The following is a 25,505-nucleotide window of genomic DNA, read 5'->3' as shown; positions in this document are numbered from 1 at the left end:
TAGATACATTCCACATAAACAAAAGCACTTTGGAGGTCCTCAAATGTTTTTAAAGTATAAAATAGTCCAGAGAATGGCTACTGTAAAATATGAACAATTTTGTTTTCACTTCCGTATATTAAAATCTAAAAATTATCTTTCATAGAAGTTTAATATTCTATGAAAGGTAATTTCGGTTATTCTGTCTCATCATGGGCAAATGAATAGTTTTCAGGTTATTTGTGATATACTTTAATTGTCAGGAGAGTAATAGATCTTATTGGTCTCTTATTTTGAGGGGATAGGTCAAAGCTCCCTTGAGAAACTGATGAAAGCCATGAACCCTCTCAACTAAACACAACAACAGACGCACAAAATTTTGTGAAGAATTTCATAAGGTTTTTGAACACCCTGAAGTCTGTCTGTTAACACCATAGAGTTCTAAGAACTCCTGTGCGTGGACACAGAAAGAAACCCAGAAATCCTGGTTTCTTGTAACTGATATCTTAAAATTGCTTTAAAGTACAGTTTTAAGGTAAATTTGGACAAGAAGATAAAGAGAAGCTTAATGAATATTGTGTGCATTTCTTTTCTCTCTTAATCCCTTTTTCTCCCCACAGAATAAATTAAGGTGAAGTATTTCTGGTTATACTGTAACTCATTCTTCACCAGAAAGGCATGTTGTTTCTGCTCAGATGGGGTGAATGGAAGCTTTTGTGAGCTCAGCTTTCCTTCCTTAGATCCTAAAAAGAATAACGTCAATTACACAACATAAATCCATTTCCTTGGGATATTCTGATGATTTCAAAAATAGAAATGCTCAAATCTCATAGATTTTAAAAACTTGGCTACATGCAGCTAGGTGAGCTGATGTAGGATGGTGGAGACTCATGAGGACTGTTTAGTTCCAACGACAACTTCTGAATTTGCGAAGATGTATTTATTGAGTGCCTCCCATATAACAGACCTGGGCACCGTAGGGACTGTGTGAGGACGGTATGACATTTGGCCAAGTCTCAACTAATGTATAAGACATACTTCCTATATGAATAGACATTTTATATGTGGGAGATAGTGTAACATGATCAAGCAGAATGGTTAAAAAGAATGTTTCTAAATTCAGAAATCTTGGTGTGTGATAGCATTTACTGGCTGTATGGCTTGAGCAGATATTTTAATCTGATCTATTGAGTTGGCATAAAGACCATACCTGATGCATAGGGTCATTGTGAGAATTAAATTTATTAATGCATATAAAGTACAGAGGAGTGTGTGTCATGTAACAAGTGCTCAGTAAATGTTATTACAGAAAGTGCTGTGGGATGTGATGCAATGAAAAATGCAATATGAATTTGGAGAAGGAAAGGATCACCAGGGGTCAGAGGGGTCTAAACAAGAGTTCATGGAGGAGGTAAGACTTCAGCTGTGGGTCTCCTAAGCAGAGCAGGGAGTTATAAAGTTCTTGGTGCACCATAAATTTAAAATCTAATGGAGGAGAGAGGATCAGCCCCAATACGTATAAGCATAAGTGTCAGAAACATGGAAAGAATGCTCGGGTCTCTAGAGACATCCCTAGAAGTGCTAAAGCACAGGCAAGTGAAAAGGATAAAGAGTGGGTGTGAGTTATTACAATGATTGGAATAGAGTTAAGTATATTGCAACTACTTACGGGACCAGATTGTTCCATTCATCCCTCCCAAATTAAATTTCACTTTTCTCGTAGGAATCTTTTGTGGTTAATGGTTCCAAAGGGAGGATTTGTCTTTTATTTTATTTATTTCTGAGGAAACACACCTTATTCACACAGAAAATACACACACGCGTACACCCACAGCCCCAAAAATGAAGCACCGAAACTCTATGTGCCTTTTAAGACATTTATGACTTTTGTCTCTTCATTGAACAAATTAAAAAAAAAAAGGTTATGGAAGGAAATTTGGAAAAGGCTCACATACATGTACATGTTAATGAAAACAGATATTTCTATAGAAGAATTTCAAAAATATTTTAAAGTAATAGCTTTGCCGATTTTTTAAATAATGGTCATAATATATCCTGGCTTTATTAGTGCTCTTGTCCTGATCAAGAAGCCCTGTTACTCTAATTAAAATAACACCATCTGGTTTTAATACCTCACAGCAACTCTCCTACCCCTTAATCCTAGGGCTGAAGCAACATTCACAGTATGGATCATGCGGAGGCCACGTGGTATTAGCTCACTTGCTCTGCAGTTTATTGATTTGGCGCTGAGAAGCCTGAGAGATAGTGGTGCTGGAGACTGGGAAAAAAAATAGAGGATCCAGAAGAAAGAACAAGATACTAGAGTTGTGTGCACGCATGTGAGATCCTCCTCTCAGAATGGAGACCTGCAGCTTCCAGAGAGAAGACCTTTTTGAAAGGAGAGCTTTGTTGGACCTCTGTGAATTAAGGAAGCAAGCCATGTGAAGTTCAGGTCAGGTGTGTGTCTGGAAACTATACTAGGCAAAAGGACTGAAGGAAGGATGAGTTTGGTGAGAACAACCTTGGTAAGTTCAAGGAACAGAAAAAAAAAAGCTTGAATGGAGTGGGAGCAGGGGAGAGAGATGGGAGATGGGGTCAAGAGGCTGGGCAGAGGCCACACCACATGGGAGTTAGAGGCAGTTCTGAGGGTAGTGGGAGACTGGAGTTATCTGTACCAGAGCAATGTGTGATATTTCATTTTTTTGTAAGTGAACAATAAGAAAAAAAATCCCAAGCTCAATTAAACAACAAAAATAGCAACTGATACTCAGATCCGGGGGTGGCGGAAATTGGGAAGAATAAGAGCACTCCCGCTCCCTTAGTCAGCAGCTGATGGGCAGAAATGCAGGCCCAGTGTCCCCTGCAGTTCAGGGTGCTGTGTTTTGTTTTTCAAGAGAATGGAGATCCGGATTTTTATGTAAGAACTTTCCATTTTCTAAATGCTAGCAAATAATACAAATTTTCCTAAAATCACTATCCAAGCCATTACACTAAATTCAGGTGGTTAATAGACAACACTAAACATAGTTGGAAGCTAGATGAAGCCCTGGCCTTGATAATTTACGATGTTTATGATGTTGTATCTTGACTTTCATAGACTGAAGGAGAACAGTGAAAAGGAAAAGCAGATTAACAGTTGGACCGAGGGCAGGTATCAGTCAGGGTCCTGGCAGGAAGCAGATGGCAGGCAGAGACAGGTCACTGAGAAGAAATGGATGAAGTACTATTTGCAATGGTGTAGGCAGTGTTAGGAAGAAGCGACAAGGAGTACTGATATGCTCAGGGCTAGGATCAGCAAGTTAGCATTACCACTCCTGAAGGAGTCATTGCTCAAACCTGGAGAGGAGTTGGAGGAAGGGTGCTCATCCCTGTCTGTGGCCTTTGGTGGAGGAATACCGCCACCACCAGACACTGCCACACCCACCAGACACCGCCACACCCACCAGACACCGCCACACCCACCAGACACCGCCACATCATGTCAAGAGCCAAGAAGAGATTTACTCTGAGCCTTTTGTTCTCATTCCCAGATCTTCCTCAGTTGTCTCCCTCTGGCCAAACCCAACAAGCAGCTCGAGATATAAGGAGCGCACTGACCACAGTTGATATTGTTCAGTTTCCTGGGACATAGGAGGGCAAACGAAGACCATCCAGCACAGCCAGGTACTTTTTTTTTTAAGTTGTTTCAAATACTTTACAACCTTTAGTAATTACATAAATCCAATAAGCAATTAAAATCTTTCAAACTTAGGATATGGAAACCAGTTACAAACTAAAAGTTGTGGCTTATTTTTAACTAGCAAATTGTGGTCATTATACAGAGTCATTAAACAAAATCTGAACTCGCAGTCAGCCTCATTTTCCTCTTTAAGGGGCCAACCATAGTGAATGAATGAAAAAAACGAATGGATAGATGGCATCTGGAAAGCACTGTTTGTAATACAAGAAATCATCATTCCCCCAGAAGCGGACACATTCTCTAGGCCACGCTCGGCAAAGAAACAAGACATATAGCACTATTTTAAAAGATTATATAAAAGAACTTGACTTACAAGTAAAGCACACTGGTCATAATTTGGACGAATCTCCACCTTCACTTCCTCTGGCCCGCAGCTCAGTGACATTGGGAAGTTATTTTTTTCAGTTTGTATTTCCATTTCCCTGACAGGATGATTGAACATTTTTTCAAATGTACACAAAGAGTGTTCTACACTTTTGCATCTTACTTATTACTGCAAATTACTTATGTTTAGTAATTCTGTGTGCTATCTAAATAGAGAGAATGTTTTGGTAAGCAGTATAGATGAGAGTACAAGTTCAGTGGAATCTTACCTGATTTTTTACAAATTGACAAGATGTTCAAAGAAATGACGGTTAATTTTCTGATTTGAATTCTGTTTCACAGCAGAATGTGAGATGGGCTGGGATGGCGATTCAATGGCAATTTTAGCTTGTTAGTCACACCAAAGCTGATTCCAGCCATATACTCTCCAGATCCTGCTTTGAAAACTCCCATTCCTGCTTTCCATTCTTGTTGGGAAATTTTGAGCTTTGATTTCAGTTGTCCTTTCAGTTGTCCACTTATCAAATGATAAGAGTGTTTATTTGTAAGCTTTATAAACTGTTACATACCTATAAGCTGTTCTTGCTACCATTGTCCACAATACTAACTAGGCAGGTTGTCCCCTGAAAAGAAAGCAGCGGCTGGGAACATGTGCTGGGAGAGAAGGCTAGATTCTCCGGTTAGCCCTGACCCCAGCGCTGACTACTGTGCTTTCAGGGGTAAAATAAGGCGATGTAGGAAAGGAAGGTAGACAGTGTTAGGAACATAAGTACATCCAGCTTCCAAGTATGTTTAGTGTTGTCTATTAACCACTTGTTAATAGTGTGCTGGCTTGGATACTGATTTTAGGAAAATTTGTATTATTTGCTAGCATTTAGAAAATGGAACGTTCTTACATAAAAATCTGGATTTCCAGATTCCCTTTGTAACTGCTTTCCATATCCTAAGTTGGAAAGATTTTAATTGCTTATTGGATTTATAAAATAAGGCAACTGCTTTAGGAAGTACTCAGCAAATCCTGGAGTGAAGAAGTGGGTATGAAAACCAGTCTTTAGCTCAGCTCTGATACTGCTGGGCTCTGTGACAGCAGGCAAGCTACAGAATCCCCGGTAATCCTAAAAGGAGTTGCTATTTCCAAATGGAGACGGCACAGGCTAAGTGATAAGGGTTCACAGTCTGGCCTCAGAGTCACGGTTTCAAATCCTGGCTCCACTCCTCTTCGCTGTAGAGTAGTTGCTGGAAAGAATGACATGAGATGCTGGAGGGGCATCACTAAGTCAGCACCCGGTCTGTGGTCAACATTCAAAAGAGACAGGAGTTACAAGCATGTTGTGATGAACAAAGTATAGAAATACATTTGATGGCATTTCTGAGGCAAAGTAAAAAGTGCTATATAAATAGTAATGATTATCATCACTATTGTGTATGTATCCCAAGGGAGAGCCCTTATGAACATTCTTCTTTGCCAATAGACGATGAGGTAAGAGCTGGATTCTTGGTCAGATGACCTGAAGAATAAGAAAGGAATGTTGGACTAGCACAGTGCTCCTTTTGGATAGTCGCTAAGTCATTGGTTTTTCTGTGAAGCCCCCACCCGTAACAGCCAGTTTTGACCCAATCCATCCTTCTCTTTAAGTACTCCCTTTGATTTGTTTCAAGGATACCAAAACAAAAGATTTTCCAAGGGTCACATATCCCCTGCTCCCTGAACATTTGCTTGAATTGCCTCTGCCCTTCTGTCTCTTCCAGATGGCCGCTCTCTTCAGCCCCTCCCACTCTTAACACTGAGTAGGTTTTTTTCTAAGGTTGTTTTTCCCTGTTAAAGAACAGATACACATTCTCATCTGTAACCTTCAGTGTTTTGAGTGACTTCATACTCATTTACGAAACAAATCCAAACTGTTTTCAAGGTGTTTTTACTGCTTTTATTTTAAAGAAAATTTGTGCAGCATCCCCACATTTCTCCACAGTTAACACAGATTTTTTTCCTTACCATAAACTTTATTTTTTTAATTGAAGTATAGTCAGTTACAATTCAATATCTTGTAATAACCTTTAATGAAAAAGAATATGAAAACAAATGTATGCATATATATGCATGACTGGGACATGGTACTGTGTACCAGAAACTGACACAGCTAACATTGATTTTTAACAGTCCCTCACTGAAGCCCATAGTGTTTTGGGGCATCTACTCCCCATAGAGAACTCGAGGTCCCTTGAAGTGTAAAAAGGGGTTTTGCTGTGCATTTCTCTCAGGCATTATAGAAAGCAGTATCACTATATTTGGATCTTAGAAAGTTTTAAGATGTGGACTTAAATAGCTTGCATATTGTTTTGAAATTTCCATAGACATTGCCCAGTAATATGGCACACTATTGGGCACAGAATAAATAGCTGTTGGAACAGACAAAAACACAGCTGTCAAGAGCCACAGGCAAGGTGGGGAAAGTAACGGAAGATAAAATGATCTCAATTTCAAAGTCTGCCTGAAAAGCTTAAGTAGGACTTAGAATATTTGACATGCACTAGCTGATCTGATGTTCACCATCTGTTACTAGGCCCTGGAGGCTGACTGGCCATTAAACACAGAATGATGACTGGTGCAGCAGGTGCAGCGAAGTGGGAAGGTGTGGAGCAAATAAAACAAGTCCATGGCATCTATAAGAAGTGTTGACCCCCAGGAAATTTAAAGGTTCATGCACTGTGGTATTCATGACGTATGTGTGAGAGGCATGATGGCAAGTGTATTTCTCATGAAAGTACTTCAATTACTTGCATATTGTTATTTCTTTAGAATTCCCAGGTCCTACACTATACAATTACTTAAGACTCAAAGAGACCTATGACTTGCTTTGACAGATTGTCCTTTAATGCAATGCATTGGCCCAGTGTCAATGGGAGTGTTGCCTGAGCTACACCCTTTGCTAAAATAATTTTCTAAACCTACTGCTGTGAGTCAACTGTTCTCTTCCCGTAAGTTTTCCTTGACACCCTTTGACATCTGCATCAAATTGAAGCTTCTTATTAGCACCTTTTAGGATTTCCAGCATTCCTCTTGATGCATCTTTTTTTTGTTGAAGTATAGTCAATTTATAATGTTGTGTTAATTTCTAGTGTACAATATAGTGATTCATTTATATGTATATATTTTCATATTTTTCCTTATAGACTATTACAAAGTATTGAATATAGTTCCCTGTGCTACACAGTAGGACCTTGTTGTTTATCTATTTTATATATAGTAGTTAGTATCTGCAAATCGCAAACTCCCAGTTTATCCCTCCCCATCCTCTTTCCCCCCTGTTAACCTAAGTTTGTTTTCTGTGTCTGTGAGTCTGTTTGTTTTATAAATAAGTTTGTGTCCTTTTCTTTTTGAGAATCCACATATAAGTGATATCATATGGTATTTTTTTTCTGTTTTACTTCACTTAGTATGGTAATCTCCATGTCCATCCATGTTGCTGCAAATGGCATGATTTTATTCTTTTTTATGGCTGAGTAGTATTCCATTGTATAAATATACCGCAGCTTCTTTATCCAATCATCTGTCAGTGGACATTTAGGTTGTTTCCATGTCTTGGCTATTGTATACAGTGCTGCTATGAACATTAGGATGCATATAACTTTTTGAATTAGAGTTCTTTCCAGATATATGCCCAGGAATGAGATTGGTACATCATATGGTAAGTCTATTTTCAGTCTTTTAAGGAATCTCCATACTGTTTTCCATAATGGCTGCACCAAAGTACATTCCAACCAATAGTGTAGGAGAGTTCCTTTTACTCCACACCCTCTCCAGCATTTACCGTTTGTGGACTTTTTAATGATGGCCATTCTGACTGGTGTGAGGTGATCCCTCATTGTAGTTTTACTGCCTCTCTTTCTTATACTCTCACTTGAACTTCTCTCCTCAGTCTCTGTGCTCTGGCCCATTTACTCCCTTTCCTTTATCTTCCTGACACCCCCTCATTCTTCCATTTGTCTGCAACTGCTTCCTTTGTGCAGCCAACAAGTCCTCTTTTTCGTTAATGAAGTCCCTTCTTTATATAATTCTTTCTTAAGTTTTCAATATGGCTGGCAAGAAGCTTACAGACGGCAATTTTCCTACGAGTTGTCAGTATTCTACTGAGGACAGTCATTTCTTTATACATTAAATACAAGGGCACTGTACAGAAAAGTGGGATTTTTTTAACCTTTCTTTTCTCATCAATACTTTCTCTTTGTTCTTGATCCTCTTGTGAGCCTAAAGAGATTTTACTTTTGTCTCTCACAATCATCATGCAGTTCAGCAGCAGTCCAGTTGCCTCCACCTCCAGTGTGCCCTAAGTGCCTTACCTCACCGGTCCAGGTCACCAGCCGTTCTTGCCTGGATGCCCTTGTCTCTTCTCTACACAGCAGCCTGGGGGGTCCTTTCAAAACAAGTCAGCTCATGCTACTCCCATGCTCAAAAGCTCTTGCCAGCTTCATGCATCTTTCAAAATAAATGCAGTTATGATGGTCATCAGGTTCCACACAGTCTGACCGAGCTCCTCCTCGGACCTCATCTGTCTCTCTCCCCCTACCCATTCCATCCCAGTCTCCTCCATCAGCTTCTTCCCGTCTTGTCAGAGTCTGCTCCTGCTCTTCCTGTGCCACTGTTTCTCCACAACACCCCCTCATTTCATTCAGGTTTCTACTCATATTTGCTTCCTAAGATCTTTCCCGACTACTAAAATAGCACTACTTGTGTCCCTCTGTTCCTTTACCCTGCTTCAGTTTTCTTCGTAGGGCTCCCATCTGTCTCCTCTAGTATTTATGTAATTCTTATTTAGTTATTTTCTGCTTCCAAGCTACAGCCCTAAAAAATAACAGGATGGTAAAAACAGTGAAAGGATGAACTTTATTGGTTTGGTTTTCTGCGTCTGCCCACTGTGCCTCCTACAAAGCTGCCCAGCACAATAGAAGTTTCTCTCTGCGAGTGTATGTTGAGTGAAAGAACGTTAAGTGTTCTATGCCCCTGAACACCCTTTGCTAAAATAATTTTCAGAAGTAGCAAAGCAGTGGAGGCCTCTTTGCCCAACCAAACCTATTCTCAATTAAGCACTGGTGATCTCTGAATATGCTGGGTGCAGAAGAAAGAAGCCACAAGGACGCTAACACGCTGGCGAATTCCTAAACTTGACCAGTTTTCACGAAAGCAGTAGTGCCACTCCCTCTCTAAAAGTGGATGTAATACACAGCCAGATTCTCCTCCTACTCTGTTTTATGGTAAAATACAGTGCTGGAGCTAACGTCCGGGTGGGACATTTTTCCCAGGTAAGTTCCAGTACACAGGTCATGGGTTCCAGACAACTGATTTGGATTGGTTGACATTTTTAGCAAAGCAAAGACAAAGATTTTCTCCACCCATCTTCCTTCACTCAGATTCCAAGCACCTCTGCTGTGATTTTTTACACCACCACGTCCTAGACGTGTTCTTAGCACATTGCCTGAGATACCTGCTCTGTGAGCCACAGATGGGCTTATTTTCTAAATATGGTGACATTTTTGACTTAACCTTGTGTGCCCTAAAAATTTATTGGACTTCATTAAGAAGTCTTTCATTCCATTGAGATGCTGTCCTGGCTGTAGCTGTTGAAGGAGTCCCCCTTCACCCAGGCATCAGGTACCCTTCTGACTGAGAGAGGAATATGGAATAAGGTTGAAATACTTTAGCCATTAACTTGAGGATTCTTGAATTTCAGTTTATTTGGACTCCTTATTCGAAAGAGGAAGATAGCTACTATAGACAAATTTCTTTGGACTTCACCTTATCTTAACATGCAGGAGGATTTAAATTTTGTACGTTAATTTCTTCCAAGGATTTTTTTTTTAATGGAACAGGATTTATATTCAAAAGTGGGGCATCTCTATATTGTCAGAATTTTATGATTGAAGTGCTTTTATTATACATTTTATTATCAGGTACACATGTTATTTAATCTCACTGCAGAACCTCTGATTGGCTGTACTGGATAATACAATGGACATAATTTGGGATGGTAAGAAGAAAGAGGAGGTTTTCCTTTCCCTTTTCAGTCCTGAGTATAGTGTGGTCTTAGAGTCCATTGAATTAATGAACTATTTTTCTCCATTTTGCAATTGCTAGGGACAAAATCTAAATTGCTCACCACTGGTCCCAAGAAGATGCATAAAGGACTGATTGGCACTGGGGCAATGACCTCATCAGGTCCTGTTCTGGTCGGCAGCCGGTCAGATTTGGTCAAAATCCGTATCTTTACCATAGACAGATGGTTATGTATAATGGGCTAAGAATATAAAGATCTGGGGAATGAGGATCTGGGGTGGGGGGTTCCTCTTTTCTAATCCTTAATGTTAGTTTAATGTGGAGTGTATAATGATCTTTGTCTCACTCCTGCCCTCCCTCACTCCTTTCATGTGTTATGAATTACCCAGTTCTGGAATAATTCAAATGAGATTCTTGAATAAGAAATGCATAGTTCTGTCCTTTCCCCACCCTTCTTCTTTGGCCCTGCCTACCAGAAGAAAGTGTGTCCTTCTGTGCTGCCCATCCACACTCTTAAGTTGTACGGGGCAGCTCCAGCAGGTCACACTGACGTCTGGTGTTGTCTGAGAAGGGACTGTCTCTTTCTGGTGTCCTCTTGTCCACAGACGGACGCCACACTCTCCAGTATTAACTATCAGCCATGGGTTATTCTGTCATCTGTCCTTCTTTCTTAACCGTTTTCTCAAATGGCCTGAATTTGGGGGAGCAGAAAAGTGTAATTGATAGTTTCCCCACTCAAATCCTAAGGCTATGATAAGGGTATTTTGTTTCTTGGCTAAAAAGGAGATCAGGACAATTCATCACTTCTCAGAGCATCTCACTGAGCTCAGTGGAAAAGAAAAATATCAACCATATGAGTGTTATAATCTAAAAATACACTGTAGCTAGGAAATACAAATGTTCTCAATTTGACGAAATGGAGAGCTATTTAAGAATATACTTAAGTGACTAATTAGAATAATGTGGGGAATTATTTCAGCAGCACTGAGATATCTTGAACCCTGACCTCTAGCCATGGGACTGCTTTAGTTTCATTAAGCTGCCATACTGTACTTAAACATTCTGTGACACAGTAGAATGGATTATTTTCCACATTTCTAGCCCATTAACATCTCTAATACAACGTGGGCTCTTGCAGCCACTCCCGGTCTCATAATTGGTGAGTAATGTTGCTTAAACATTCCTTACATCTTCGTGTTCAGGAAGCAGAGGAAAGACCTTCCTGGGAAGTAGATTTGAGTTCGCACAGGACCAGGTAACTTAGTCTGTAGTCATATCGGGATAAAGATATTTTGTAGCATCTTTGTGCTATATAGGGGAATGAACCAATACCCTAAGCATGTTGCATCTCTATTTTGGGAAATTTTAACCTGGGAGAAGGTTATAGGAAATAGGCTAGGTGGCTTCAAATGCTTCAAAGTGGTTTCTGGAGAGCCCTTGTTCTAAGTTGTTCCAGAAGGCAAAGTAAGAATAGACGGTTGGAAAGCACAAGCTAGAATACTTTAGTTTAATGAAAAAATAACTTTCAGACAATTACAGCTGTCCTGCTGTGAAATAAGCACCTTCAGTAACAGTAAACTGCCTCGGAGCATCTCATGGGGAGTCATCCAAAGGATTCCGGCTAAGCCTGCAAAAGCAGACCCAGTCCTGTTGAACTCAGAATCTATGATTCTATGAAAGTTTTTCCCATAAGCAAAACACAAGGAAACTTGAATTCCATTTTTGGAGGAGAAAAATTTAATATATTTTATCTTATTATACATCTCCCCTAAATTACAAAGTCAATAGCTGCAAATATATTCTGCTACAAAGCTTTCTGTAAGAAATATCTCTATAAGAAAATACATCTCATTAACATTTCCTGTAAATAAATTACTTCAAATAATAATTTTTGAAGGGATGTACGTAAGGGAAATAATGCAGAAACCAGACTGTAAATGTAATTGCTACATAGGAAATGTTTGACTGAAATGTTCCATTTTCATGTTGCCAAGCTCAGAGAAATCTGTACAGACTTTGGTTCTTGGATAGATTGTCTAATAATTTTTGTTTTAGCAGACATGTGGGGAAAATGTAAATCTTAATCATACTAGTAAATGTGTGTGGGAAGCTGAAATTCTTAATAGACATGCAGGCTCAGGTTCAATTTCTACTGGGAGAACTTGAATTTGAGACTGCAAATGGGATTTAAGTAAAAGACAATTAAGGAGTGACTTGCAGTCTATAAAAGAAAAGGTCAACAGTAACAACTATAAGATAACTTTTTTTGCATTATGCTGTAGACATAATATTTAGAACTGAGTAAAAGTAAAAAAAGTAATAAAATGGATTCAAATTTAGAACCTGTGGTTTCTATAGATTAGCAAAATGTAGGTTTTCTAGGTTATTCCGTCTATGTTTTTTAATCTCAATGACTGCAAAAAACAGAAACTGTATCTTTGGCAAAAAACAGCTCTTACAGAGAGAGGTCAGTGCAGAAGAATCAGGTGGTGTCATCTGCCAGTTAGAAGCTTACCGAGGGCGATGAAGCCTTTATCCCGCCTGCCTTGGAGTCCGTTTCATGAGACCTCCTCATGTTGAGATTTTAGGACCTCAAAAATATAAAATAAATATTTTGAGGTCAAGTAGTGACCTCAGGCTGAACTCACCTGCGTAGTAAATACAGTGAAAGCAGATCCCATGGAAGAACTTCCATTTAGGTTGTGTGGCCTTGGGCTTCAGATATGAAAAGTCAGTTTGTCCTTCAGACATTTGAGCTGTGCGTTGCCAAAACCTCGACACTTGAGTTTTCTCCATTTCCCTGCAGGGCAGATGTAGCTCAAGTCTCTTGTATCAGCTTTACCCTCCTATACTGCAGAGCATGTAAAGAATAGAATAAAGGTCCAATTCTAGCAAGCATAGGACATACCAAAGCTTAAAAAAAAATATGATCTGGTGGCTTTATTTACCACGTATCGTGGACATCTTAAAATCTTCGCAATCTGAAAATTCTGCTCTGTGCTGTTCACAATAATTTGGAAAATAAAAGCAGGAGTCATATAACCAACAGAGATGCAATTTAAACACTTTAGAATCTGAATGAACTCTTTTGGTCTGATTGATAAGACTCGTTCTTATTAATTATAAGTGAAATTAAATTTTGGAAAAATGTAAGCAGTGTGAGGAAAAACAAGTCTTTTTTTCTGAAGGCCGTGACAAAAGACCTGTGATGATTTTTAATTTGGGGGTATTGACTGCTTTTTTTCTCGTCTACCAAGGTCTTTGAGCAGTAGAAGTAGTGCAAATTAACTCTGCTCCAGCCTTTCACTTCCTATTTAACATATTTTAGAGTCTATTGTTTGTATGCCAGGGAATATTTTGTTAAATACCTTTAAATAGAAATTTTTTTAGGTTATTTTTATAGGCAATTACCAATCTGAAGGAAACTGATCCTTCGGGAAAACTCTTGGAAGGTTACATGGTATTTGTCAGTAATTTCACTCTGCCTTTTTTCCCCCAGTAATAGCATTTTCACAAATGTGTACATTATTTACATAAACAAGCTGCATGATGGAAACACACTGATTGTACTACAGCTTTCTAATCTGCTCCATTCTCTTTCTGTGATCTATATTCTTATCACATTCCTCATTTTAGCCCTGTTTCTGAAATCCAAATCCTATTTTCCACCATGCTCTAATGCATTAAATACACTGATTCACAGTCTGCTATGCTGCGTTTCCTCAGAGGTGCTCATATCTTCTGACACACGTGGAGTCTGGCTTTGGAAGAGTAGGTGGCATCTTTCCATACTTTACAAGACAGGCCTTTTGCACAGTCACACCGCTGGAAAATTTCCAGCCCATGAGAGCCCTTCTTGCGTTGCTTGGTACAGACTTCTCCCTGATGAAGCACTGGTTTGCAGATTTTGGTCCAGAAGTGACGAGCACAGCAAAACCCTTCAATGCAGTCTGAGGATCGCAGGCAGGGGTCTCCTTCATGCCCTACAGAGATAATGACCAAAAGATAGTACTGTGACACTTTAGAAAAAATTCTAATTTGCAATCAGAAGCACATAAAATATTTTTACTTACACCATCTTCCATGTTGTCTTAGATTCATATCGATTGGGTCTACCTCTAATCACTTAAATCCCTTATTGTCTATGTCCATTATTTGCTGTCTGAATAGCTAGGAGTGTGCTTCATTTCTCTTTACTTTGCCATGGTGTGCTTCTAGATACTTCTCTGATTATTTTGTTTGTTTGTTTTTACTAGGTGAATGAGTAACTAAAAAGAATTGCTTTTAAACTAATTTGGGATTTCCAGACAAGATGGCAGAGTGGTAGGACCACAACTGACTGGAGACAACCATTGAAAAAGTGGAACCTAGCAAAGAAGATCGTCTTCAACTGTAAACAAAGAGGGAACCACAGCAGGACGGTAGGAGGGGCATGCTCGTGATATAATTAGGCCCCATACCCTACCCTGCCCCAGGTTGGTGACCCACAAGCTAAAGAGTAAGTCAGTCACAGAGGCCCTCCCACTGGAGTGAGAGTTTTAAGGCCCACGTCAGGCTCCCCAGCCCAGGGTTCTGGCATTAGGAGGAGGAGACCCCAGCACATCTGGTTTTGAAGGCCAGCGGGCTTAACTCCAGGAGCCCCACCGGACTGGGGGAAACAGATTTCACTCTCTTGGGAAGCGTACCTAGAATCTCGAGTGCACCAGGTCCATATGCAGAGGCAGTGATTTCATAGGAACCTGGGCCAGGCCTGCCTGCTGGTTTTGGAGGGTCTCTTGGGAACGTAGGGGATAGCTGCAGCTCACCCAGGGGACATAAAGGTTGGTGGCAGACATTCCAGGAATGTTCATCTACATGAGCTTTCCTGGAGGCTGACATCTTGATTGGATCATTTGCACCGAGACCTAGCCCCACCCAACAGCCTGTAGGGAAGCCTCAGGCCCAATAACATCCAGGGTGGGAACACAGCCCCATCCACCAGAGGGCCAGGACCAAGCTTCACCCAGCAGTGGGCAGGCACTGGCTCCTCCTGCCAGGAAACCTGCATAAGCCTCTAGTCCAGCCTCATTCTCCAGGGGGCAGATACCAGAAATAAGAAAACAGCAACCCCAAAGCCTGTGGAAGGAATCCACAAACAGGCCAGACTCTACACTGGGACCAGCTGGATCCTAGCCCTTGGCTGACAAGAGGAGTGTACTGCTGGGACACACAGGATGTCTCCCAGAGAGGGCCACCTCTCCAAGGCTGGGAAACGTAACGAACCTGCCTAAAAATATAAATAGAAAGATAAACAATATGAGGCAGCAGAGGACTATCTCCCAGGCCAAGGCACAAGATGAAATCCTAGAAGAAGAAATAAGTGATAAGGAGATAGGCAATTTATCTGAGAAAGAGTTTAAAGTAATGATGGCAAAGATGTTCAGAGAATTCAAGAGGAGTATAGATGCACAGAGTGAAGTTTTTAGCAAAGAGTTGGAAAATATAAAGAATACCCAAACAGAGTTGAAGAATAAAATCACTGAAATGAATAGCACACTAGAAGGAACCAAGAATAGACTAAGTGAAGCAGAAGGATGTATCAATGAGCTAGAAGACAGACTAGTGGAAATCACTACTGCAGAACAGAAAAAAGGATGAAAAGAAATGAGGATGGTTTAAGAGAACTCTGGGACAACATGAAGCACACTAATACTCGCATCACAGAAGTCCCAGAAAGAGGAGAGAAAGAGAAAGGACCTGAGAAAATTTTTGAAGAGATAAATGAAAACTTTCCCAACTTGGGAATGCAAACAGTCACCCAAGTCCAGGAAGCACAGAGAGTTCCACACAGGATCAACCCAAAGAGGAACACATCAAGACACATAGTAATCAAATTGACAAAAATTAAGAATAAGGAGAAAATATTAAAATTAGCAAGAGAAAAGTAACAAATAACATACAAGGGTACTCCCGTAAGGTTATCAGCTGGTTTTTCAGCAGAGACTCTACAGGCCAGAAGGGAGTGGCAAGATATAGTTAAAGTGATGAAAAGGAAAAAACCTACCACCAAGAATACTCTATCCAGCAAGGCTCTCATTCAGATTTGATGGAGAAATCAAAAGCTTCACAGATAAACAAAAGCTAAAAGAATTCAGCACCACCAAACCTGCTTTACAACAAATATTAAAAGAACTTCTCTAGTCATTAGAAAAGAAAAAAAAAGACCTACAGAAGATTGCTTTGGCAGTTTGGGGTCTTTTATGGTTCCATATAAATATGGAAATTGTTCTAGTTCTGTGAAGAATGCCATGAGTACTTTGACAGGCGTTGCACTGGATCTGTAGATGGCTTTGGGTAGTACAGCCATTTTGATGCTGTTGATTCTGCCAATGCAAGAGCACAAGATATCTTTCCATTTCTTCGTATCCTCTTCAATTTCCTTCATCAGTGTTTTACAGTTTACAGAGTATAGGTAACCTCTTTGGTTAAGTTTATGTCTAGGTATTTTGCTCTTTTTAATGCAATGGAAATGTTTATGCCAGTTATAAAGTTCTGGTTTTTGAAGTGGGAAAAAAAAGTGAATGAAGGGCTGCAAATGGCAAAACATCCTTCTTTCTTATGGGTGAGTGCATTCCATTACATATATATGCTGCATCTCCTTTATCCATTCATCTATTGATGTGTACTTACGATGCTTCCATATCTTGGCAATTATAAATAATATTGCTATTAATAGCAGGGTGTATGTATCTTTTTAAATTAATTCCTGTTTTGTGATTGGCTTTATTCCTTTGATAACTAGGTAAGTTTAAAAAGTTAAAGCTCTAAAGGTTCTTAGAAACAATGAATAGTACATATATGTAAATTTTAAAAATTTGCAAAAAAAATTAATTGGAAAATCAAGTAAAGTTGAAACTAACAGTTTAAAAAAACATTACTTAATTAATTTGATACCTTCTTGGAAGGTATAAACAAACTCTGATTCAAAGAGAAGGCTGAAATCCCCAGTGATGCCTAAGACCACGAATCAGTCTAGCCAGGAAAACGGAAACTCTGAGTATTCAAAAGAGAAGATACTAATGCAGAGACCTGTCACACAGGCAGAGAGTTGCAGGGCTAAGACGTCCCAGAATATGGTGAAGCAACACAGCAGGAAACCACTGCCACATTTAGGCCGGGGGATCCAAAGGAGCAGGTGACGTCAGAATGGTGGGGGCGGGCAGTGGGGCTGGGACTGGAATCCCAACAGGCCCACCTGGCAGGAGCTGAAGCCCCAGGGAGGTACAGCTCTGCCAGAAACACTCCCTGAAGCAGAGAGAATATGCTAACTTTTTCTTTCCTCTGCTTCTCAGTCTCCCACCACAGCCAAACCTACGTGGCCAGGAGCCATCTGACAGGGAGCCTGAGAAATGAAGTCTATAAAGAGCTGTGATGCAGAACAGAGCAAGGGCATACCCCAGGGTCAACCAAAAACCTATCATAACTAAGTATTTAATTCTGTAAAAAGGATCAAGTCAGCAAAGAGCACATCACAGTCAGGTTGATGTGTAACCTGGATAAAGGAGTAGTCAGCAAGCTTCTCTGTTACCTGCTAGATTGAAATATTTCTGGCTATTTTGGCTTTTTAGGCCATGTAATCTGTGTCACAGCTCCTCGTTCTGCTATTGTATTGTAAAAGCAGCCACAGCTAATGCCCATTCACTTAGGCAAGTGTGTGTCACAATAAAACATTACAAAAAAGGGCAGCAGGACAGACTTGGCTCATGGGCCATAGTGAGCCAGCCCTGGTCTAAAGGGTTCTCTGTCATCCCAGATGTCAACAGTTCCACTGTGTGACGTGGACATAGCTCACTAGCCATCGACATAAGATTTCTCCTAGCTGCCATCAGAAAATTACTCATATAATTAAATGGTGCTAATTATTAGAGAAATGCAGATCAAAACTACACTAAGGTATCACCTCACACCAGTCAGAATGGCCATCATGAAAAAGACTACAAATAATAAATGCTGGAGAGGATATGGAGAAAAGGGAAACCTCCTACACTGCTGGTGGGAATGTAGTCTGGTACAGCCATTATGGAAGACAGTATGGAGATTCCTTAAAAGACTGAAAACAGACTTACCATATGATCCAGCAATAGCACTCCTAGGCATATCTCTGGAGAAAACAACTAATTCAAAAAGCTATATGCACCCTAATGTTCAGAGCAGCACTACTTACAATAGCCAAGACATGGAAGCAACCTAAATGTCCATCAATGGATAACTGGATAAAGAAGATGTCATATACATAAATACAATGAGATACTGCTCAGCCATAAAAAAGAATGAAATAATGCCATCTGCAGCAACATGGATGGACCTAGAGATTATTATATTGAGTTAAGTCAGAAGAGAAAGACAAATGTCATATGATATCACTTCCATGTAGAGTCTACAAAAAAATGATACAAATGAACTTTACAAAACAAACAGACTCAGAGACAGAAAACAAACTTATGGTTACCAAAGGATAAAGAAGCGGGGAAGGATAAATTAGGAGTTTGGGATTATCAGATACACACTATTACATATAAAATAAACAACAAGAACCTACTGTGTAGCATAAAGTACTGTATTCAATATCTTGTAATAGCCTATAATAGAAAAGAATCTGAAAAAGAATATATATATTCTGTATAACTGAATCACTTTGCCGTACACCTGAAGCTAACACAACATTGTAAATCAGCACTTCAGTTTAAAAAAAAAAAGATTCTAGGTGTTGAAAGAATTTATATATTTTTTTAATTTAGTGTCAGCTTTACTAACTTACTTTTTTAAATTATTTACTACAGCTGGGTGAAAAGATACAGAAAAAGCACTGGAAAAAAGATAGATACCTGTCAGAATAAAGGATACTTGTGAAGAAGAAAAAAAAAGGCTACTTATACACCAACAAATACATGTAAATTTGGTGAAATAGAAATAGGAGATGTGAGTAAAGGACTTAGACCTTTAGCAAGTGTAGACAAAGGATAATTGAAGAGGAATCATCAATCTCTTTAGCACTATCCATGTGCCCACTGGTATTCCGGGTTGGACTAATACATCAGATATGCCATAGGAGACTAGCCCTGCAGAAGGTGAAAATGTGGGGAAGTGGTTTTTGTGATCAAGTAAACCAGGAAATACAGTGTTTAAAAAAGGTAACCAGTTTTCCTCATTGTTGAACTTCTCAGAGCCTTCAATGTATCAGTGTTTATTATAAAGTTCCAAAAATGGGGAGATGCATTATTATGTAACTCTTGACCGTAGGGCTCTTTTATTCACAGAATGTCTTGAAAGAATACTGCTCCAAAGAATACACTTTAAAAAAGCCTCCTTAAAAAACAGGTATTTCATACTTTCAAAATTTTACTATTAGTAATTAGGTTCAATAATTTCGTACTTTTGATTTTTACTATGATTAGGCTTCCCAAATATTTGGACAAAAGGAAGATTTTATGGCCATATATAATGCAACTAGAATTTAATTATTTTTGGTAAATTGTTCAATGAATAGTATATTATCTGGTTGTTTAGTGAAATAAAATTTCTGAATTATTGATTCAATCATGCAGTAGGAAACATTTTCCCATTTATTCTTTGGAACACTTCATTCTTGGATATGGGATGGAAATACTTGTACAAAAGATTGATTCTAAGTATCACATAAAATGGCATTTAGGAAATGACGTGGTTGATCAGGGTACTGCAATTCTTGTAATATATATTTTCTAACAATTTAAGAGCTCTAAGAAATAGCATCCTCAAAATTAAGAATTAATAAATTCAGTCAAAATAGTACCATTAAAGTACTTTCTTGCCCAGAAATAAACCCACAAACTTTCAATTAATCTTTGACAAAGGAGGCAAGAATATACAATAAAGTAAAGACAGTCTCTTCAGTAAATGATGTTGGGAAAACTGGACAGACGCATGTAAATCAATGAAATTAGAACACTCCCTCACACCATACACAAAAAATAAACTCAAAATGGCTTAAAGACTTATAAGACAAACTATAAACCTCTTAGAAGAAAACATAGGCAAAACATTATCTGACATAAATCTCAGCAATGTTCTCCTAGGACAGTCTACCCAGGCAATAGAAATAAAAGAATAAACAAATGGGACCTAATTAAAGTTACAAGCTTTTGCACAGCAAAAGAAGCCATAAGCAAAACAAAAAGACAGCCTATGGAATGGGAGAAGATACTTGCAAAAGATGAAACTGAACAGGACTTAATTTCTAGAATATACAATATATACAGCTCATACAACTGAATAAGAAAAAACAAACAGTTCTCCAATGAAGACATATAAATGGCCAATAGGCACATGAAAAAATACTCAATATGACTAATTATCAGAGAAATGCAAATCAAAACTACAGTGAGATATCCCATCACACTAGTCAGAATGGCCATCATTTAAAAGTCCATGAATGATAAATGCTGAAGAGGGTGTGGAGAAAAGGGAGCCCTCCTACACTGCTGGTGGGAATGTAAATTGGTGCAGCCATTATGGAAAACAGTATGGAGATTTCTCAAAAAACTAAAAATAGACTTACCATGTGATCCAGCAATCCCACTCCTGGGCATATATCCAGAGGGAACCTTAATTCAAAAAGACACCTGCACCCTAGTGTTCATAGCAGCACTATTTACAATAGCCAAGACATGGAAACAAATGAAATGTCCATCAACAGATGACTGGATAAAGAAGATGTGGTATATTTATACAATGGAATACTACTTGGCCATAAAAAAGAATAAAATCGTGCCATTTGCAGCAACATGGATGGACCTAGAGATCATCATTCTAAGTGAAGTAAGCCAGAAAGAGAAAAATACTATACGATATCATTTATATGTGGAACTTAAAAAAAAACCTTATTTACAAAAGAGAAACAGCGCAGACATAGACAACAAACTTATGGTTACCAGAGGGGGAGGGGGTAGGAAGGGATACGTTGGGAGTTCTAGATTTGCAGATGCTAATATACATAAAATAGATAAAGAAGTTTATGCTGTATAGCACAGGGAACTATATTCAATATCTTGTAGTAACCTATGGTAAAAAAGAATATGAAAACGAATGTATGTATGTTCACGTATGGCTGAAATATGCTGTACACCAGAAATGACACAACATCGTAAACTGACTATACTTCAATAAAAATGAAATAAAATAACTGAGTCGGAACCAAAGAACTATGGATCTCCCTACCTTTTATATGTGACATCTTAGTGTGTGGTCTTCCTAGATTCTGCCATCCCAAGTCGTGGTTTGAGTAATGACCGTGGTTTCGATCTCTGTGCCGAGTGCCGTCCAGAGCTGGGATGTGAGGGGTTAAGATGCTCTCAGTGACCGGGATACAGATGCCTGGAGATAGTCAAGTAATCAGTTAGACTTACTCATTTCTAAAAGTGTGGTTTTTAACCAAGCATTCTCCCGCCATGAGGCAAGAAGCCACCTATCATCTTTTCATTCACCCATCCATTTATTCATGTATTTATCAAGACTGAGTATTACTCAGTTTGGTCCAGAGTCAGGCTTCCTTGATTTGAATCTTGCCTCTCTCAAGAGCCAGTGACCTTTGGCAAAAATAGGAATTAAAACAGAATTTACTTCACTAAGTTATTGTGAATATGTGTGAAGAGTTTAGAATAGTGCCATAGTAAGGTATTAAATGATTACTAGCTATTAGTACTTTAAGTCTGATCAGACATCTATGTTAAGTTTCCTTTTTCAATCAGCAGTACAGTCCTCATCCACACTGTAAACATCTCTAATGGTAAGAGTTTGTCTTCCCTTTCACCTCTTGTCCAGGCTACTCCCTGTGGGACTGTGCCCAGGGGTCAGGAACAAGTGTAGGGATATGACTCTGATGATGTTGTTTTATATGACTAAGTATGTTCCTGATCACCTTCAGTTACTTAATGGTTTTACCTGCCATTTACTGTCTGTGGTTCTCCATTTCCTCATTAATGCTGAATTATCTGCCTATAAACTCATTGAGATTGGGCGAAGCCCTGGCTTTGGGGAAGGCCAGGGAATAGACTCCTCTGTCTCCTTTTTGAGGAACCAGTCACTCCATCAGCATTTGTGTGTGCCACGGGGTGGGGCCTTCCAGAGAAGACACCTCGAGTATAAGAATCAAGGTATGAAATTGGTATGAAAATGGAAAACAGACTCACAACTGCACTGCTAAATCACAGCAGGTTCCTTTCCTTTGGTTCCTTTGCACATATTCGCTTATGTGTTTAGTTTAGTGGAATAAAACATCTGGCTATTTACATGCAACATTTTAACATGGCAAATCCTAGACCAGCATAGATTATAAATTATAGAAGATGATCAGAGCCCAGGAAAGCTAAGATTTGGGAGGTGATCCAGGTAATCTTCCACATATCCCAAAGCATGATCCCATTCCTGCCAGCTTTGAAAGATTCCTTACACTTTAGGAATCTGACTAAAGAGAAGGGAGCCTAACTCGGTAGCCAGACCGCCTCTGTGAAAGGAAACTGAGCCCTTTACCATTATTGCAGCGGGTCCCAGGACAACACATGCCATCTCTGTGACAGCGCTTCTTTTTCCTTCGACACACCATGCAGGCTGACGATCCTTGGTGGGGACTGTGGCAGTATCTCCCAACTTCACATTCCTTATCACTGCTGCAAGGGTAGGCCTGTCATGAAGGGGAACACCACCAAAAAAGCAACGGAGATCAGATCTTGGAACATGGAAAGTTACTGCAGCAAATCACGATGGGAAGTAAATCACAGGGTGTCCCTCCTCAAAGGATTTTAATATACCATTGTAATGATGTTCTCAGCAGAGTGTCTACAGAGTGACACTTAACTGAGGACCTTATAAATCCTGATTATTGATGGTGACAAAGATGAAGGTGACACTATTGATATATTTTCACTGACATCACTTTTGGGTTAGGATTTAGACCTTATGTTCATTAGCAGAGGCCTGAAGAGTGACTCTTGGGCCTCAGAAACAGTTGTCAGTGTTATATTGCCACTGACTTAAGGTATAAATGAAACAGCCTAGCCACCCCATTTTTCATCCACTACAACTGGATGAGAAGGTTAAATAAAACAACAAAGGGCTGTGCTCGAAGCTCAAACACATCTCCTGCCCAGTTACGGAACAGATCTTCTAAGAGTGACTCATCACAGTTCCTGCCTGCGAGGAACAGAGGAGAAACACTTCCAGAGCAGTGTGAGGCAATGAACTATTTGGCACAAAGCAATCAAGGAGCAGGGTCCTCCTTCCAGACTCAGTGATGAACAGCAGTGGAGTTCTCAGTGGTCAGAGAAGCAGAACCCCAGTTACATCATGTTCTCAGGAAACCAAAGGGCAGGCTCCTTACATACAAAAATAGTCCTCCGGGCTACTGCACCTTTAATTTATACAAAGGGATTGCTGCTGCTGCTGCGTTCCTCTACCAAGTTGTATGTTCAGAAGGCTACTTAAGGAGTCATTATTTCAAAAAAATACGTATATATACACATACACTCTAATTATATACTCCTTGTCTCTTGGAAGTGTTAGAGCAGGCAGATAGCTAGATATGAGCAGAGAAAGGGGAATGCAGGCTAAATGGCAGGAATTGAGCAGAAAGGAGGGACACAGGCCAAATGCAGGAAACCAGACATCATGTAAGCACCAGGGGTCCCTGGCAGAGAAAGAAAAGCAGGAACCTCTGGGCTGATAAGAGGTCACACCTTTCAAGGTGCTCAGTGGCCTGGAGGCCAACAAAGAAAGGTGGGAAAAGGCAGGAATCTCCAGTGTCTGAATGTAACCTTTTGCTCATTATAGCCTCATTTCAATAAAATTCGCTTTGCAGATTAAAAGTAACCCATCCTGCACCGACTCCATGACACTTCCGATCCAGACTAAATAAGGACAATAATCCTTTCTTCCTTCAGGAAGGTGGAGTTGGGATGAAAATCAGGGAATACGACCCCAGAGACCCTTCTCTCCCTAATAAATATTACGCCCATTAATTTTTACACTCTATGTAACCAACTTACCAAAGAAACTTGGGGCAGCTGCTAACCTGAGCCTGCCCGCTCTCCCCTTGAGAGTGTACTATCCATCCTTTAATAAATTCTCACTTTACTTTCTTAACCTCCACTTCTTGTCTCTGAATTCTTTCTGGGATGGGACAAGAACCTGGACACCAGTCACATCTACCAACAACAGAAGTTCTTGCTGGAACTTAAAATGTCCTGTTTTCAGACTGAGAATTGAGAAACTGAAATGTCACATCACACACATCGAACTTATATTTTGAGGCAGGTTTACAGGGAGACTTATTTGCCAGTCTTTTTTTTTTTTTTTTTTTGGTAGTTTATTTTTTTTATTTCCAGAGTAATGCGTTTTTTTTTTTTAATTAAAAAAGAAGAAGCTATGTAGTTATTTTTAAGCAAGCATAAATGATATGATTATAAAACTACGGAGAAAATTTTTGTGACCCTCCAGTTAGTGTGGTTTGAGTGCCTTACTTATGAAATGGGGTTTGATGGCCTCACTTTGCATCCATTCCTATTCCTCCCCCAACACTGCCTTGTTAAAGCAGGTAGCTAGCTACTATGAGCAGAGAAAAGGGGATGCACTGGGCAAAAAGGAGGGACACAGGCCAAGTGCAGGAAACCATACATCATAAAAACAACAGGGGTCCCTGGAAGAGAAAGAAAAGCAGGGGTGATAAGTGGTCACACATTTTGGGGTGACAAGTGCCCTGGATGCCAACGAAGAAAGATGGGAAAAGGCAGGAATCTCCAGTGTCCGAATATAACCTTTTGCTCATTATGCCCTCATTTCAATAAAATTAGCCTTGCAGATTAGAAGTACCCATCATGCACCAATGCCATGACACTTCTGATCCAAACTAAATAAGGACAAAAGTCCCTCCTCCCTTCGGGAAGGTGGAGTTGGGGTGGAAAATCAGTGAATACGACACCAAACCCTTCCCTCCCCAGTGAATATTCCGCCCATTCATTTTTACACCCTATGTAGCTAGCTAACTTGCCAAAGAAACTCAGGGCAGCTGCTCACCTGAGCCTGCCCGCTCTCCCCTTGAGAGTGTACTATCTCCTAATTTCTTCACCTCTGCATCTTGTCTCTGAATCCTTTCTGCGACGAGACAAGAACCTCATCACCAGCAACACTTTTTCACTCTGATTCTTCCATTACCTTTTCTCCCTGTGCCCTGTACATATTCAGCCCCCACGTTTTCCTTTTAGATCTGATCATCTTTGGTGAGAAAGACGAAAAAAATATGAAGTTGACATGTGACTCTGAAAACTTTACATGTTGCATGAAAGAAAAATACACTTTTAGTATCATTACAATTTGCTGTTTACCCTCCAAAGAAAACAGAAAATA

The 25,505-nt window shown here is 39.7% G+C and overlaps 1 protein-coding gene and 1 long non-coding RNA gene across 2 annotated transcripts in view; one reads left to right on the top strand and one right to left on the bottom strand.

The window, feature by feature from the left end:
• LOC116157735 (uncharacterized) overlaps positions 1-7,077 on the top strand; it is a 200,789-nt gene extending 193,712 nt beyond the window's left edge. Inside the window, exons 4-6 of the long non-coding RNA XR_004141878.2 lie at positions 2,144-2,504; positions 3,510-3,642; positions 6,604-7,077. This is a non-coding gene — a long non-coding RNA (uncharacterized LOC116157735). The remainder of the gene's footprint in view (positions 1-2,143; positions 2,505-3,509; positions 3,643-6,603) is intronic.
• Positions 7,078-11,784: 4,707 nt separating this feature from the next.
• Positions 11,785-25,505, bottom strand: part of DKK2 (dickkopf WNT signaling pathway inhibitor 2) — a 101,556-nt gene continuing 87,835 nt past the window's right edge. Inside the window, exons 2-4 of the mRNA XM_010999055.3 lie at positions 22,638-22,788; positions 21,327-21,482; positions 11,785-14,074 (exon numbers count right to left, since the gene is read on the bottom strand). Coding sequence (XP_010997357.1) covers positions 13,824-14,074; positions 21,327-21,482; positions 22,638-22,788 — 558 coding nt within the window. The 3' untranslated portion in view covers positions 11,785-13,823. The remainder of the gene's footprint in view (positions 14,075-21,326; positions 21,483-22,637; positions 22,789-25,505) is intronic.

The sequence above is a fragment of the Camelus dromedarius genome, chromosome 1 (assembly GCF_036321535.1).
Source record: "Camelus dromedarius isolate mCamDro1 chromosome 1, mCamDro1.pat, whole genome shotgun sequence".
Lineage (NCBI taxonomy): Eukaryota > Metazoa > Chordata > Mammalia > Artiodactyla > Camelidae > Camelus > Camelus dromedarius.
The sequence above is the reverse complement of the archived record's forward strand: the minus strand, read 5'-3'. Positions and strand labels throughout refer to the sequence as shown.